The 18233-nt window shown below is 35.7% G+C and overlaps 1 protein-coding gene across 1 annotated transcript; it reads right to left on the bottom strand.

The window, feature by feature from the left end:
* Positions 1-674: 674 nt before the first annotated feature.
* On the bottom strand, positions 675-2653 carry LOC103937505. Its single transcript, XM_009347452.3, has 2 exons — positions 2333-2653; positions 675-1101 (listed from the first exon to the last, which is right to left on the bottom strand). Exons 1-2 carry the CDS (start codon positions 2636-2638, stop codon positions 985-987), a joined length of 423 nt encoding a protein of 140 aa, XP_009345727.1. The 5' UTR covers positions 2639-2653; the 3' UTR covers positions 675-984.
* Positions 2654-18233: the final 15580 nt, after the last annotated feature.

The following is an 18233-nucleotide window of genomic DNA, read 5'->3' as shown; positions in this document are numbered from 1 at the left end:
CATCTCTCTTCCCCTTTCTAAACTATCACTCTCATAGCACGTTTGGCTGGCCGGATGAGATTGGACTTGGATTTTGGGATAGGAGATGTCACGAGGGCAAACCACAATTTACTCTTGAAATAATTGCTTATGAACCTTATCTCAAGTGGAGATTGAGATCACCTTCAGATCTCACACATAGTTGCCGACGGAAATCTTGCAACCCCCCATTAGCCTCATCCCACTTGCCCACTTCACACATAAAATCACACCCTCATCTCTCTTTCTCTTGAATGGTCTGGATTGTTGGGTTGGTCGGGCTCATCTCCATCTCTCTTTCTCTTGAAAGTGTGAGATCTAGAGATGATCTCAATCTCTTAAGTGCCATGGCCCGATGATTGGGCGAGGTTTAGGGTTCAGGAAAGGGATGGAGTTTCCTCTTTCCTTTTATTTTCAATTTTATACGGAGGTTAATTTCAATGAAAAAAAAGATTCATGTTTAAGTCTTCAATTCAAATAGAACCACATTTTGCCCCAAGTACTGGAGAGCAGTCACTGCCACCATGCTGTCCCTGTCCAATAATGTTTTATCGCATGGAGAAAATCTTACACATGACAATGCATTATTTGACCAAAATGCTACGTGGTGGTAACTCTATTCCATGTAAGTCCTTATCCGAGTACTAACCACTGTATGAGGAAATATAACAGCATGAATTAAAACTCTTGGACCCCAATAGTTCCACAAAATTTAAAGCTTTTTAAGCAATGCAGACCCAGAAGTGACATTGCTTAATATAGAAAGCCTACCACATAAAAAGGAATCCAAAAGCAAAACTCTAACTATAGCTAAAGTTCCTTAAGTACAAAAACTAAACACTTAGAGAAGCACAATGCAGAAGCATGACTTTTCACCAGTAACAAAACACAACCCCCACATACAAAAACATTTTGCTTCTTAAATGATCTGCAGTTCCAAATTCTTTCCTCCGACATAAGGTTCATTCAAAGGAAATGTGGGGTGATCAATCCAGCAACCTCAAGAAATCCAACACGGTCCTTCCCGGCAAAGATCTGCTTCAGCTTCTCATCACAGACTATGATCCTCTTGTTTTGGGGGTCCTAGAAGAATGATATCAAAGGACAAAGTCAGCATAACTTAAAGGCAGTTAACACAAAACGTAGAAATTCTAAGCAGCATACAGGGAGATAATAAGAAAGTTTAACATTAATAAAACAAATACAACCCTAATCAAAGTTCACAATAGGAATCGAAACGACAAGCAAGTACACTCACTTTATCGCACCCCTAAACGAACTTGGGAAACATTCAAACATCTATTTTGAATCCTAAGTACCATATATATATATGTAGCCCCCACTAGAATCTTTAGATAGTCACAAGAAAGGAATTAAACTGTATAACCAGTACATGAAACACCAGATTCAGAATGGAAATGGGGAAAAAATTAAATAATTGACCTCTTTTACATATATAAACTGAACCCGAGCAACACCACCATCCTACTAGTACTACGGAAGAAAACTTTAAGTATACGAAATACCGTATGTAAAGAAAAAGTAAAGGTAGTATATAATTCCAGTCACCCAAAAGTTCAAACAACTTCCACAAGTGCTGCTAACTAACACAACTATCAGTCTAGAAACACTGAACTCCAACAAACATAAAAGCATCCAGAAAACAACATACAGAAAGATTTAAGAATAAAATAATAAACCTCCTCACATATCAAATTAGAACAGCCTTATCCAATACTATCTAAACAGGATAACAAGCATAGCAAACCCCAGAAACCCTGAGTACCAACCTAAGCTATAACAGCACTCCTCATTTTCGATTCAAACATTGCCTAAATCCTACATATAAAACCCCACAAAATAGCGACAGGATAAACCCGCCTAAACACACGGCAGAAATGAGTTCTCGAATCCAGAAATTATAAAAACCCAATTCTCATACACATCAAGATAGTCCATTCCAAGTTCAAACAAGCACAAGACATCCAAGAATTTGAGCTTAAACCGGTTGAAAAACTTATTGTAAGCAAACCAACTTTTAAAAATCCACATTTTATCTATGCCACCGTAACCTTGTCCGAACAAAAATCCACTCACATTCACAACATCAAGCAATTTCAGTACAAAAACAAGAAAACCTACATTTCATTCATTGCATACCAACATAACCTTATCCACACTTGTCTTCTCTAAAAAATAATAATTATACCAATTAAACCCCAAATGGACAAAAGGGTTTTGAAAAATTCAACCACAAAGTGAAAAAATGCAAACTTAAAAAAAAAAAAACAAAAAACAAAAATTCAAAGTAAACCTGAAGATTGTTCTGCTTAATGTGGGCCCAAATCTGCTTCAGAGCTTGGGTGCGAGAAATCTCAGGGGCACCCACAAGGGCTTGCATCTCGAGCGAGACTTTGCGAGGCTTCATGATGCCGCGGGGCTCGCGGGGGGTGGTGGTGGCCGGCTTCGAGGCAGTGGCAAGGGTTGGGATGCGCACCATACGCAGGTTAGCGGGGGCGAACCTGAGGGAGGACGACGAGGAGGAGAAAGGAAGGCTGACGAACGACGACGTCTCGCCGGAGAAGAAGGTGGAGGAGATGAGGCCTGTGGTCACCGCCATGTCGTTTAGTCCGCTTAAGGGATAGCGTTTTGAGAGTTGGGAGTCTCGTAGAGTGGAGAGTGAGTATTCTGAGCCCGCCTTGTTCCCTTTTATCTTGGCTCGTCTTTATTTGACCTTCAATTTGAATAAATTTTCTTTTTTAATTAAGATGTGTTAGGTTCATCCTCACTTTTATCTTGGCTCATCTCCATCTTATAAGTAAGAGGTGTTAGATTCGATTATCGTCAAAAATAAATTTGAACTACATTATTGTTAACCGATTGTGAGACTAAGATCACCCTCTTCCCTTAGTGTAAATAATATCGTTTGTTCAAAAAAAAAAAAAAATCTGTAATTATAATCTTATCCCATTTCACATGCTTACTTTAACTTCTCACACATGTTTCTCAATTTTTTGGTTGTCGGGTCCAATTAGTTTAAAAATATTAATGGCAAAATGTTAAGGCTTTTTATATTAGCACCCTACAAAATGTTGAATGCAACCCACATTAAAATTTAATATTAATTGACTTATTTACCCTAATATGTAATGGCAATTTTGACCTTATAAGGTTTAAAAAAAAAAAAAAATTCTAATTACACCCCAAATCACTTTTAACGTATTATTTATCTTCTTCCTCTATCAAACTTCTCCGACCTTCCATTGTTGAACAAAACCCTAACCAATGAAACTACAAACATGTTGATTGAGAAAAATTATTTTTGACGAATGAAACATGAAATTGATGTTTTAGAAGCTTCATATGAGGTAAGACTTCATATTTTTTTTATTGTTTTAGTGATTTTGGCAACATCAATAATTATTTAATCTTGTTTTTGTTGCATTATTCAAGTTTCTATATTTATATTCATTTTATATGGATCACAAGGATTATATCAAGAATTAAACACCTAAAATTATTATCAAATATTAAAAACAAACAACATGGGTTTTAATGGTGGAATTGAAAACAACCCACATATGCTTTAAATGTAACATCCCACATCGCCAGGGGAGTAGATTTTGTAGGCCTTATATGTATATTCTCATCTCTAACTAGCACGAGGCCTTTTGGGAGCTCATTGGCTTCGGAGTTCATCAGAACTCCAAAGTTAAGCGAGTTCGGGCGAGGGCAATCCCAAGATGGGTGACCCACTAGGAAGTTCTGCTCGCGTGAGTTCCTAGAAACAAAACCGTGAGGGCGTGGTCAGGGCCCAAAGCGGACAATATCGTGCTACGGTAGAGTCAAGCCCAGGATGTGGTGGGGGCCCGGGCCAGGATGTGACATCAAATCCCAAGTGGCATCTTTTGCCAAAATTCCAGTCGGCATTTTTTGTCCAAATTAAAAGCTTTATAAGATTTGAGAAATGTGAGGTGTATAGAAAATATGGGATGCATGTAGAAAATGTAAGGTGTATATTGAGAATGTGGGGTGTGAGGGTACTAAGGGGAAGTAAGTGGGGTGTATTAAGATAATTTTTAATTGAAAAAGAAAATGTGGGGTGTTTTAAGTATATAGGGTTTATTCAACAATTTGTGAGGTATTAATAGAATAAGCCAATATTAATAAAGTTGTGTGGGAGGTAAAAAATGGTGTCCGTATAGCACTATCTTCTCAATTTTGGAATAAAAAGTGATGTTTGTAGACTCTTTTTTTTTTTTTTTTTTTTTTTTTTTTTTTTTTTTTTTTTTACTTTTATTTTTTGAGTACATCGATATTTTTACATTAAGAGGATGGGGGGTTCGGCTGAGCCATACAATGGGTAGCCTAAGTTGGTATCGAATTCGCCATCCATGAGATTCAAACCTAAAACCTCTCACTTCCAAGTGAAGAGGAATATCACCAGACTGTAGTACGAAGTGATTTTTTCTGGTTTTAGGACATTTGAATTAAATTGAAAGAAATAAGAACAAACAAGTGTGTGCAAAAATAAGGACAATGTGTTCGCTCCTTGGGAAGCTTGATTCTCTTTATCCATCTCAGATGAGTGCATTTTTACTTACTATCCTAAAGTTACAATAACATCACCACCGCAATAAATGCAATTAAATGAGTGTGATTAATCTCTTCTAATAGTGAGTACCACAATGGGTGATGCTCACTATTATCAGTTTTGGCCCATTGTTGCTATTATGATTAATGAGATACAAACTGTGTTCTAGGGAGCACCAAGCACCTGTTTAATTAATTAAACAAGTAGGGCTTTTTATACAATTTGGCTTCCAAGATTGGGTTGCTCTAATACCAAGTTAACTATTAAAGAGTATCAAAGATGATTTAGCTGCCCACTACATATTGATATAGTCTTCAACTTAATCACATGTACAATCCAATAAGTGTAGAGTTTTATATAAAAGGCCTAAGCATTTAACATAAGGGATAATTTTATGAGGCTTCAAACGTAGGGAAATTGCTGTTAAATATAAAGGTTTCAGTAGTGCCAGGTGTTAAATGAATAGCTTGTCATGTGTCATGTACCATTGATTCTTGTAGTAAGCCTTGAGTTAGTTATGGTTGTGTATTTATAAGACAAGTCAATGCCTTGTAATCATTATGCAATTGTAATGAAAAGATTGTTTAACAAGATTTTCTCTCTTCACTCTCTCTACATTTTTTATAGTGTTACATTTCTTTGCTTTCTTTGTTATCATGATATCTTCGCCGATCGAGGCTCACGCCGTTGATTGACGACCATACTGCTTCCACTTGTTTGGTTCTTGTTAGAGTTGATTGGAGTTTTGCATTAGCTGATTTGCTGAGGTTTGTTTGGCATAGTTTGCTCAGGTGTTACCTGTCGATGTTGTCGTCGAAGTTCGTTTGAAACCCTAGTGATTTGGGTTTTTCATTTCGTCACTATTGTCGATCTCTTTTCTTGCTTCGAAAAGGTTATATTCTTTCTTTTGTTCTTGCACAGATCTATTGATTCTTGGTTGGTTAGGTCTTGTCTGCATATAAACCCTAGAAATTGGGGATTGTTGTCTAATTTGTTGATTGCTATTGTGAACTGTGATTCTTTGTTCTGTAATTTTTCTATGTTGTGAGTTGCTTAACTGTTAAGTAATTGATATGTGTTTGCATATTCACGATGGTTACCTCTGCTCAGTTAACTCTTACACAATCGCCTATTTCTTCATTGTTTCCAAGTGTGGGAAACACAGTCACTGTGAAATTAGATGATTTGAACCATGTGACATGGAATTTCAAATGGAATTGTTATTAGATGGTAATGGAATTTGTGGATTCATTGATGGATATATTCCTTGCCTTGAAAAATTTGTTGATTTTGATTTTGAGGGAGAGGTTGATGACAATACACAAGTTATTTCTGATGCTTATAAGGTGTGGAAAATACATGATAAAGCCTTGATGGCCCTTCTTATTGCTATATTGTCCACTGTTGCATTATCTTGTGTAATTGGTTGTTAGAGTTCTCAAGAAACGTGGATTAATCTTGGAGAACGATTTGTTAATATGACTAGAACTAGTATAGTTCAAATGAAAATTGCTTTGCAAAATATCAAGAAATGACCTGAGACAATAGATGATTATCTTCAAAGGATTAAGGATGCTAGAGATCAACTAGCTATAGTTGGGGTTGTTATCTCTGATAAGAACATTGTGATTGTTGCTTTTAGAGGACTTTCTCCTAAGTACAACACAATTAAGGTTGTGATTCGTGGCCATGAAAATTGTGTCATGGAAATGAGTTGAGATCACAACCTAGGGATGAGGAGTCTACTTTAGAAGAAGTTAGAAAGTAAGTTCCTTTAATGTCTACTATGCTTACTCATCATTCCTCAAATACTGGAATTGATATGGGAAGTTCTTCTAGTATAACACAGTACCATGCAACACATGCATCTAGTGACTAATATGGTCCTCCGTTATATTTTCAATTGTTTCCTCAACTTCAACAAATGCCATTTCCAACTTAATTCCCATAAATGAATATTCCTGGATCATTTGCATTTGTATCTCAAACTGGCTCAAGAACTTACAACAATTTCAAGGGGAACAATTTTAAGAACAAAGGCAAAGGCAAGAGGTTTTTCTTTGGATATCAACCTCAATATTCACAGCTGATAGGAGCATATTTATGCGCCTTAGTTAGCTAGTTCTTATGCATTTTTGTTATGTTTTATTCGTTAAAGTAGTCTTTTAAGCTACTTTCATGTGTTTTCAGGTTTAAAGGACATATTACATGAAATGATGCAATTTGGAGCTTTTGGAGCAAAACCGAGCACCATATTCCATTATCCATATACAACCCGTGCTTGCCATTATTCTTTGTCCTTTAGAAGCATGCAACCATTCAACCATCCCATATTCTATCCTAATTTCCATTCAAGCCGTGGCCCCCCCTCCATTTATCAAAAGAAAACCTAATAAACAAAGAAAAGTTTCAAGCCGTCACTACCATATATTCTTATATTTTATACTAACCCTAAATAAAATTTTCAGCCACTTAGTCCATTAAACCCCCCCAAAATCGTGCATCCATTTGAAAAACATGAATCAGCCACCACTTTATACCTTTTCTCCCTATCATCCGTGGGATCCCATTTCCCATTCCATTATTTTTCAGCCACCATATCCCATATCCCATTTATTTATTACAACCTAACTATCCCATTTACATCCTCTAATCCGTGCATTCCCATTAGCCATTAACCCTAATATTCTAATCCATTCTTTCCCTAATTAATTCACAAAAATATGCATTCATCATTCACCCTAATAAGGCCGTGACTTTTCCACCCTAATTTTCAGCCACCATAGCATCCAATATCCCATTATCCTATTCCATCCGTAGCACCATATTCCTATTAAGCTATTCAGCCATTTTTTTTATCCCATTCATTCATCCATATCAGCCACCATCCGCACTTCCCTTTATTATCCCACCATTCCATTTTTTTTACAATTCTTCTCACAAAAAGCCGTGTATTCCATCTTAAAAGAAACCTAACACTAATCACACATTTCATTTCCAGCCGCAGCACTTCCACATACTTGCTAAATTGCCGCAGCCATTCCTCCAACCTTTCACACCATTACAAACCACCCAACCTCCATAAATCCATCCCTAAACCCGCAAATCATCCACCAACACCATTTAACCAATCTGCCGCAGAAGGAGAAGAGGAAAGAGGAGCTTCGACGCGCACCAATTCACGTGGATTCGTTGGGCGTTCTAGGTGTAATCAATCCTTTGTGCTTTATGTTTAAATTCATTTGTAATTCTCTTTTTGTGAACATGAGAGGCTAAATCCCCCTAGTTAGCTAGGGGGTGATTCGAAACCATGGTTATACTTGCAATATGAATTGATTACTTTTGGTTGGGATTTCATGAATGTTGGATTCAATTTGTTTAACCGTTTGATTGATAACTTATTTATGAATGTTTATTAAGAATGCGCGCTTAATTTTCATGCATAAATCTGACGCTAGAATATAAGTGAATTTCACCTAATCGTTATGAACTTATATTCACAAGTAGTGGAGGTTGCTTATAAACAATCGCGTTAAATGAATTCTTGGCACGAGTATCATGCTTTTCATAGTTACAAATGCCTTGTCGATGCTTATAATTTCCAAAGAACGTAATGATTCTAACTTGTATCTTTATCATGCTGTTCATATAGAGAACTTGTTAGGAATAATTTGTTTGCGATGCATATTCATCCAATTCAATGATTCTAGGGAAATTTGAAGGTTAATTTAAGCGGACCTAATTAACTTGGAGTGTCGAGTTCCATAATTTATTCGAAAGACCAACTGAGAATCAATCTTGTATGCAAGTATAACATGTGTGGAGATGAACCCCTTGGCTATTCCTTCATCCATATTTTCATCTCATTCATATTTACGTTTTGCCTTTAATTACAATTTTTCCATTTAATTTAATATTGTCCAAACACAATCCCCCCTTTACTTTATTGTCAAATTAGTTAGAAATCAATTTAGTTTGTGTTTTTAAAGAATTTTGAGTCTTTTGGTTTGTCTTAATGTTTTAACGTTTAGTTTCACATTCTTTGAGTCTAGTTTAGTGTTTTATATTGTTTTTTTACGTTTTTGAGTCAAAAATCCAAGTGATTAACAATCCCTCCTAATCCGCGGTCCAGAACGATCCCTACTTATACTTATACTACAATTGTCAAAAAGAGGGTTTAATTTGTGCGCGTATAAAACTCGCATCAACAGCCACAATTCTATGGGGGAAATCAATTTCAACAACAGTCTCAACTTGGTTTTCAATCTTCAGGACAACAAATGTCACCTTCTCAGTCTTATCAATCTCTTCAGACATGTCAAATTTATGACAATAAAGGGCATTCTGCTCTTAATTGTTTTCAAAATGGTTGTCAAATATGCCATTGTCTTGGTCATACAGCTGCTACATGTTTTGACAGGAATAACTCCAACTCTCAGTCATTCATTCCATCACAGGGTTATCAACCATATTCACAGGGTTATCAAGCTCCACAAGCTTCTATTCTTCAGTATGCTTAATCTCCTGGAATTCTATCTCAATATCAACCTCCAATTGGTTTTTCTCTTCATCAATATTCTTCATCTGGTAGTGTTCCTTAAACTTACTCTCATACTGAACTGAACATTAAAACCACTAGATCACCTTCAGCTCCACAACAAGAGTTCTGATTACTTGATTCTGGGGCAACCAATCACATGACATCTTAGCTATCAAATTTTCAAATGGCAGCACCTTATCCTTCTATAGAGACTATTACTGGTGAAAATGGTAAGGGTTTACCTATTGCACATATGGCCACTCTATCTTCATACTAAGCCTCATAATTTTAAATTGATTCAATCTTACATGTTCCTCAGTTATCACAACATTTGTTGTTAATGAATCAATTATGTAGAGATAACCATTGCAGATGTATTATTGATGAAACTTCTATATATGTACAGGACAAGGTCACCCAGAGAGTTATGTTCCAAGGGTTAAGTAACAATGCATTTTATCCCATTCTTGTGTTCAAATCTTCACACAATTCTCCAGCAGCATATTTAGCTCAAAAGTTTCTTCTACTTTGTTGCATTGTAGGTTGGGTCATCCAACTAATTCAGTTGTTAAACTAGCTCTTAGTAAGTCTTCTATACCTTTCACTTATAATTCACACCCTCAAACATGTACAACTTGCTTGCAATACCTTTTTCTTCCATTGCATCCAAGTTTGTAATACCTTTTAAGGTCATTCATTTAGATGTATGCTTCCTGCACCTCAAATGTCTATAGAATGGTGTAGGTACTATGTGCATTTATAGATGAATGTACTAGATATACTTGGATTTTTCCAACAATTAATAAAGCTGTTGTGTTTGGAGTATTTTTGCAATTTCAAGCTTTTGTTCAAAAAAATTTCAACTCCAATATTAAAGTTTTTCAAAGTGATGGAAATGGAGAGTACATTAGTCATCAATTTCAACCTTTACTCAGAAAAAAAGATATCATTCACCAAAAATCTTGTCCATATACACCAACTCAAAATGGTTTAGCTGAGAGAAAAAATAGACATGTTACTGAGAGTGTTAATACCCTACTTCAAAAAGCTTCTCTAACCTCTTAAGTTATGGTCTCATGGTTGTGCCACTGCCACTTATTTGGTTTATAGGATGCCTACACCTAAGGTATGAAATCTCCTTTTAAATCATTGTATCACTCTCCACCTAGGCTAGATCACTTAAGGGTGTTATGGTGTGCTTGTTATCCTTTTATGAAGCTTTTCAGATCCAATAAACTTCAACCTAAGACCACTTAGTGTATTTTCATGGGGTATTCAGCTCAATAGAAGAGATACATTTGTTATTCTGTCAAATGTCACAAATTAATTGTCTCCAGACATGTTTATTTTTATGAAGATATATTTCTCATTTTACCAAAAGTTATTTCCACAAGATCCAAGTCATCTGTGCCTACTCCAGTTGTTCATAATAATACTTTTGTGTGTACCCCAGTTATTCATATACCTTTACTAGTTGTATTTGAACACAATTACACTACATATTCTCCTGTTACTCAGTATCATTCCTGCAATATTGGTGATCTTGTCTTCACTGGTTCTTCTTCAACCTCAAGGCCAAATTCAGTGTTCTAAGTTGTTTTAGAGTTACATCCAACTACTACTACTACTTCTTAAGTATCAAAATTGCAGCTTGTGCCTATTCCAGCTCAAAATACTCATCATATGTAGACTAGGTCTAAATTTGGGATTTTTAAGAAGACAAAGGCTTTCTATGCTCAGGTTCAGTCTACAAGTAACACAGAGCCACAGTCTTTCGGTGTTGCCTCTAAGTCCACTTATTGGCAAAGTGCTATGAATGAGGAAATGACTACACTTCTTCAACAACAAGAGGAAATCAGATGGGTCTATTGCTAGATATAAGGCCAAATTGGTGGCCAAGGGGTTTTCATAAGAGGCAGGTTTAGATTACTATAAGACTTTCAATCCTATAATGAAACCAACCACAGTGATATTAATGATGTCATTAACTACTACAAATGGCTGGAAATTGAAGCAACCTGTACATGTCTCAACCTCAAGGTTTTACTGACAAGACATATCCAGATTATGTTTGTAAGTTGCAGAGATCTTTGTATGGTCTCAAACAAGCTCCCAGAGCTTGGAATGACAGGTTCACCAAATTCTTACTTTCTTTGGGTTTTAAGTCCTCTTATGTTGATCCTTTTATGTTTGTAAAACATGGTGACACATCCATTGTTATATTACTATTATAAATGGATGATATCATCCTCATTGGTGCTAGTAATGTCAATATTCAATCTATGATATCTCAGCTCAACAGGAGTTTGATATGAAAGATTTAGGGATTCTTCATTTCTTTCTTGGACTTCAAATTGAGTATCAGTCATAGACTCTTTGTTCATCAGTCCAACTATGTCAAAGATTTATTGCACAAGACTGATACGCTCAACTACAAACCTTGTATTGCTTTCTGTCATCATAATAAGAAGTTATTAAACCATGGCAGTCTAGTTTACTCATATCCTAAAACCTATAAAAGTATTGTGGGGGTTTTACAATACTTAACATTCACAAGGCCAGACATTGTCTATTTTGTGAACAAAGTATGTTAGGTTATGCACTCACCTTTGGAGTCTCACTTTGTTGATGTCAAGAGAATGTTGAGATATCTCATAGGTACTTTGGAATGGGGAATTTGTTTTAGTCTTAGTCCTTTAACATTGAAAGCATACATAAATGCAGATTGGGCTGAAGATCCCAATGATAGAAGACCTACAATAGTATTTGTCATTTTTATGGGAATAATCCTGTTTCTTGGAGTTTTAAGAAACAACATACTGTCAATAGGTCCTCAACTGAGGCTGAGTACAAGGTGATGGCTACAACTACTGCATAAATTGTTCGGTTTCTCCCCATAATACCAATTGGTTTATCGTGGTATAAAAGCAGGTTGGATCACGTGTGAAGCCTAACAGCCAAAAGTGCTCCACATATCCCAATTTGTGTTGTCCACATATATGGCTTGAAAATTCGCCACACATGAAGGGATGTGAGAGAATGTGAAAGTAAAAGAGTACCACATTGGTGAAAGGAGAAACCTTCCAAGGGCTGATAAGAGGTTGGGCTACTCCTATATTGCCAAGACAAGTCAATGCCTTTTAATCGTTATGCAATTGTAATGAAAAGATTATTTAACAAGATTCTCTATGTTCACTCTCTCTCTCTCTCTATATTTTTGATACTGTTACATTTATTTGCTTTCTCTATTATCAATTGCTTCAATAAGTTAGTCATCATCAATCATCGAAAACTAAAGGATTAATCTACAAGTTTATAGAAATTGATATATACATTTACAAATTTAAGAAGATTTATGCATTTGTGTCCTTGCATCTAGGGTCTTCATCTACCTTGGTCCCTTATTGAGTTTGGATTTTGGAGCTATCCAATTTTCCTTTACCCAAGAGGGGAAGGGGAGACAGTTATCTATTCATTCACATTTTAAATTAATTGGCATTTGGGGAAATAATAAAATTATATTAGTATATGCTTACACACAAAGTGTGTGAAGATTTATTTTTTTATTTATTTTTTTGTTTTTTGTTTTTGAACAAACAATAGTATCCATACTAAGGGGGTATGGGAGTGGGCTAAGCCTTTACAAGGACTTACCATAATAATGTGGTTCAACTTCACCTTTGGGGAGAATCGAACCTAATACCTCTCACTTACAAGTGAAAAAAACGTGCGAGTGCGGAGAAAAGGGATAGAGGTTTTTTATTTTATTTTTATTTTTTAATATTAGAGATATGTTAGAATCACATGTAGTTGAGGCTTAAGAAAAAAAAACAATAAATTTTGGTTCATGTGAAATTACATTACTGCCCATGTTTTTTATTTTTGTTCAGTTTTGATTAGAGGGATAGATGGTAATCTTATAGAGTTTTAGTTAACTATCAGGGTTCTATTATTATGTAGTTTAGATTAGACTGTGACAAAGGCAAACACCTTAGGGACTTAAGATATTGAGGTGTTAAGCATTGAGTAAATCACACATTCTTTTCCATTAGAGCATCTCCAAAAGACATGCCAAAAGAAGATAAACGTCAAATGTTAATTTGATAGTTGACGTGGTAATGTCAGTTTTTCTCTTCCTCCAACCTATATATATATTTTTTATATAAATGATATTTGTAGGACTCATTTTAAAAAAAGAAACCAATTAAAATAACTTTTCAAGATTTATAATTGGCGCATTAATGAGACTCACACAAATATTTAAAAAAGAATTGCCATCACATTTTCTCATTTGTCAAATTTGGCAACAAAAATTCATATGTCAATCCACGTAGGATTGGCACATCGGTTAGAGCTTCTTCCTACCTTTAAATTTGATTGCAGGGTCCACTTAAGATTTGACATCTCCTTTGGAGATGGTCTCAAATTTTGTGAACTCTAAAGTGAAGTTTGTATGAGTACATTTTCGTCAATCAATTAGAAGATGACATGTGTACTATGTGAAGTTTGTCCACATGGATTTGCCTATCTTATATGCTTGAAGTATCAGCATACCTCATCGTGCATTGAATAGTCCTAAACAACATTGTGTTATATGCCTACAAAGGCTAGTGCAGTTTGCTGGGATCGCATATCACATATGCCAAGCATGACCTATAACTCAAATGAGCTTGGCGAGACCTGATGACTATGCTTTTTTGTTTTGGTAGAAAGGTAATAACACTACCAACAAAACACATTTACAAGATAAAGGCCCACATACAATAAACACACAACAACGACATTATGGACCTCCAATGTACAACAATGAGCCCAACAAATAGTTAAGAGCCCAAAATGAAAGAGAAACCTAAAAACCCTTAGCAGCCTGCATTCGCTGTCGCCATTGGAAACACCTGAACCACTCAGCTCAAACCAGTCGCTTGAAATCAAACCAAAATGGGCCCCTAAAGTGGATAAAAAGAAGACTCCAACGTCCTCTAAAGAGAACACGAAAGAACGAGACACAAATCGAAAGAAGATCGTAGGAGACAACCTATGAGCAACAGAGCCAACGAGGGCAAGCAGAGGTAAGGAGGTGGTGAAAGCACCCAAGCATTGAGAAAACCTGAAGCTGTACGCACCTTCCTCGAAAATGGAAATCACTAAGTATTATGTTCATGGTGTTAATTAGTGGAAGCAAATCCAAAGTTGCAAAGGAAAAAACAAGCAGGAGCAAAAGGAAAGAAAAGGAAAACGAGAGGAGGAGCAGAGGGCTACCACCAACCTTAGCCATAGCTAGGATCGGCGGCTACGAGGAGGAGAACAACGGAAGCCAGATGTACACTCACACATAAGCGGTGAGAAAATCTTTTACCAAATGGGAGACCCTGATGGTTATTTTTAGGTCCCAAGGATCTAAGCTCAAGTAGTAAATGGATTACAAAAAATTAGATATGAGTGATTAAAAAAGCCTCCATGAGCATTACAGAGGAATGTACGATGGATTTGCAAATGATACCGTCCAAGTAGAGTTTTGCTAATCCCACCTATATACGTTTCTAATATGGAGGGACTTTCTAATCCCTTTTATCTAATTTTTGTGATCCATTCCTTGCTAACTTGACCTGAATTCCTTAAAGCTAGGAAATCACTCAAGCTTACCCTATATATTCCATTAACCTAGACATTTGCTATTTACAACCACGATATGATTAGTGGCTTAAGGAATATGGGGCTTTTAGTCACTCCAATTACACAAACTCTGAAGTTAAACAACTAGTTGACTTGATGGACATATCAATGTATTAACTATAAATAATTAGTGTGCATCAACGTGTACGTTTACCTGCAATAGTTATGGATGCAAATTTTTGTCCATGGGTGGATTGACAAAATCAAACCTGCAAATCAAGTAGCATCGTTAGTCTAAGCGACAAACACTCAAGAAAAATGGGGGAAGTGTCTGCCAACAGGCCTCTAATGCCTAAGTTAGAAATAGTTTGAGAGACATTGAACAAAGAGAATTCTGAGTAGTAAGTGACAATTATCGATTTTCTTGTTTGACTTAGCTATTTATAGGAGAGACTCTTTTGGGAAGTGAGATTTCAAGTCATGCTAGGCAGACCATTGTGTTCTACTAGCGTGGTGCATACCATACGCCGGAAGCTACTACGAAAATCCATGGTGGTAGGTCTTTGCCAAGATGATGTGCCGAAGCTATACCTAGAAAATGGGTCGTATTTATCATTTTCATGTCGTTTTCGTTTCATACACGTTATCTTAAAGGATTATGTCATTTCAAACACGTTATTTTAATGAGTTCTTAACAAATGACCCGGTAACAAACCAACTCGTTAACGGATTATATCGTTTCGTGTCGGGTTAATGGGTCGTGCAAGAAATCGTCATGCCTAATGTCTAAACCTAGTAAACGGTTCATGTTTGTGTCACTTACGTGTCATACACGTTATCTTAATGGGATGTGTGATCCAATAACAATCTGACTTGTTAATGGGTTCTTAATGCGTGACCCAATAATGACTAACTCGTTAATGAGTTGACCTGGAACTTGTTATTTTGTGTCATTTCATGTCAGATTTATGGGTTGGGTAAAAAATTGTCAGGCCAAGTTGGAGCGCAAGACACACAAGGAGACTCCGAAATGTCAACCTTGCCCCCCTTAAGCCGGGAAAGATACGGTGACAGGAGTAGGGATATCGTGGAGCCGAAGGACTCCTTGAAATGTGTATGAGCCCGAAGGCCCAAAACATGGTGGGGAAGCATGCAGATGCTTAGCCCCTTAACATCTTGTGTGGTTTGTCCACGACGTAAAGGATAAAATCGTTTTATCGAGCCAATAGTCCACGTGTCGTTCTTTATTTGATGTGGTTAATTTATGTCTCCACAATAATCATATTCAATTTCAAACAATATAAAAGATCTTCACCTTCAACCTTTGAGAGATAACTATTCCTACACTATATAAACTTTGATTCTCAATATTTTTTCATTCAACAAGTGTAACTTGGGCATAGGGAAATTTTTGGCTTACGTCACAGTAGTGTGATTACTACTCATTTGTCTCTTCTTATTTTGGGGATACAAAACTATATTTTAAAGTCGTGTGGAATTTATTTCCCACAGTGCTCTAACATAGGAATTAGATAGAACTTTTGACAAAGCGCTTTTCTATTTTTTCTTTCCAAAAAGTAAGAATGATGAGAGCTGAACTCGTGTCACAAATGAGTTAGGTAAAAAACTGTGTAATTGACGTTATAACTAACTTATAGGGTCGTAAAAGTAATGTCAATCCAGAGAAACACATACAAAATTACTATGAGCACACATTTTGTACTAGATTTGAAAAGAACATTGCCAACCTAGCTAAACCTTAAGAAACAAAACTGATGAATTGATACCATCAACAAATCACCAAAAAAGTGGAATGATACAAACTTGTTACTCAAGCCTGTGGAGCATTGTAGCTAGCATAGATAATGCTGGACCAATCTAATGATTAAGCAGCACAATTCCTTTGGCAATGAATATCAAAATGGCAGTGGGAAAAAGGAGATAGAAATTTATAATGCCTCTTCATGACACTTCCATATATATATATATATATATATATGTATATATATATATGTATATATATATGTATATATATATGTATATATATATGTATATGTGTATATATATATATGTATATGTGTATATATATATGTATATGCATATATTTATATACATGTATATATATTATATATATATGTATGTGTATATATATAATGCTTATATATTGTGTCTCGTAAATTATATAACCATATATGCATGCACTGAACAACAACGTTAATATATTATATACAGTTTATCGCTTCTGAACCAGTTCAAAAAAAAATAAATAATAATAATAATAAAATAAAAAATAAAATAAAAACCTTAAAAAAATGAGCTCAACCAACGGGGAAGGAGACGACACCTGAGCACCTGAGCTTTGTTGAGTTGTGGAAGCTGGAAAGGAAAGAAATGGCCAACCTAAGAGGGGGTCCCAAGTTAACATCAACCAAAAATCACAACTACTGGTCACATGCCGTGCAGTCTAATCTACAATATCAGATACACGACTAAACTAAGAAAGACTAGATTATGACAATTGTTCTTCTATCGTAATTTTTCAAATATTACGTTGTTAGATTGTAAATCAGTAACAAGTTAAAAGCGTATAATACAATAATGTCAAAAAGTAATAAAATTTCTACAATAATTAACTTGTTCTGGATGAAATGGATGGAATTTATGTCTTAATGTTGAAGAATGTTTGATATTCAAATCTTTCCTATCTCATCGATAGAAGAAAGAAAGCACTACACAATAAATTAATAAATTTATTTATAAGTGTTTTTGGTGTAACATTATTCATTAAGCTTATGATTTTGTTTAGACTTGTTTCAATCAAAATGTAATGTGTGTCGTTTGGTCTTGTAATTTTTTTTTCTTTCTTATCAATGGAGGAAGCCCTAGAATGTTTTAGGGTGAAGACCCTAAGCATTAGTAGGCATGGAGAAAAACTTTCACTCTAAAAATTAAAAGTGAGAAATATCACTAAATTAGTTGATCTTGGAAGAAACAAATTCTTCCCATTTCCCTGTTTAGCTTTAAAGCATATACACACAAAAAAATCAAGAAAAGTCTCTAAAATTGATCTCATTCCTTTTGCCGCTAGAGAAAAGCAAGAGAAAAAAAGAAATCCTAACTGCCGACTTCTGCCCTTGACGTTGATCCTTCTTGATCTCTTTCTTTTTTCCTCTTTGTTTTTAGCTTTATTCACTCTCTTGCTCTATTAAGAAGAGCCTTCAGTTTGTGATTGGTCGATCTCTCGCTTTAACGGGGAAAGTTTTTATTGTTGTAATCATGGTCACGGTTTGTTTAATCTTAGATTCTAGAGCAGCGATTGTTGTTCAAAAATGAGGTGGTGGTGTTTATAGTTTGTGTGCTCAGCAAAAAACCATGACAAGAAAACTCAACGTTTGTTGGAGGGGGAACTCATAGCAAGGCTTCATTGCCAACGATTGCAAAATCATCAGATATTGGTACGGTCTTTTC

The sequence above is a fragment of a genome, unplaced genomic scaffold (assembly GCF_019419815.1).
Source record: "Pyrus x bretschneideri cultivar Hongxiangsu unplaced genomic scaffold, Pyrus_bretschneideri_v1 Contig89, whole genome shotgun sequence".
Classification (NCBI taxonomy): Eukaryota; Viridiplantae; Streptophyta; class Magnoliopsida; order Rosales; family Rosaceae; genus Pyrus; species Pyrus x bretschneideri.
This window is presented reverse-complemented; position numbering and strand designations above follow the sequence as displayed.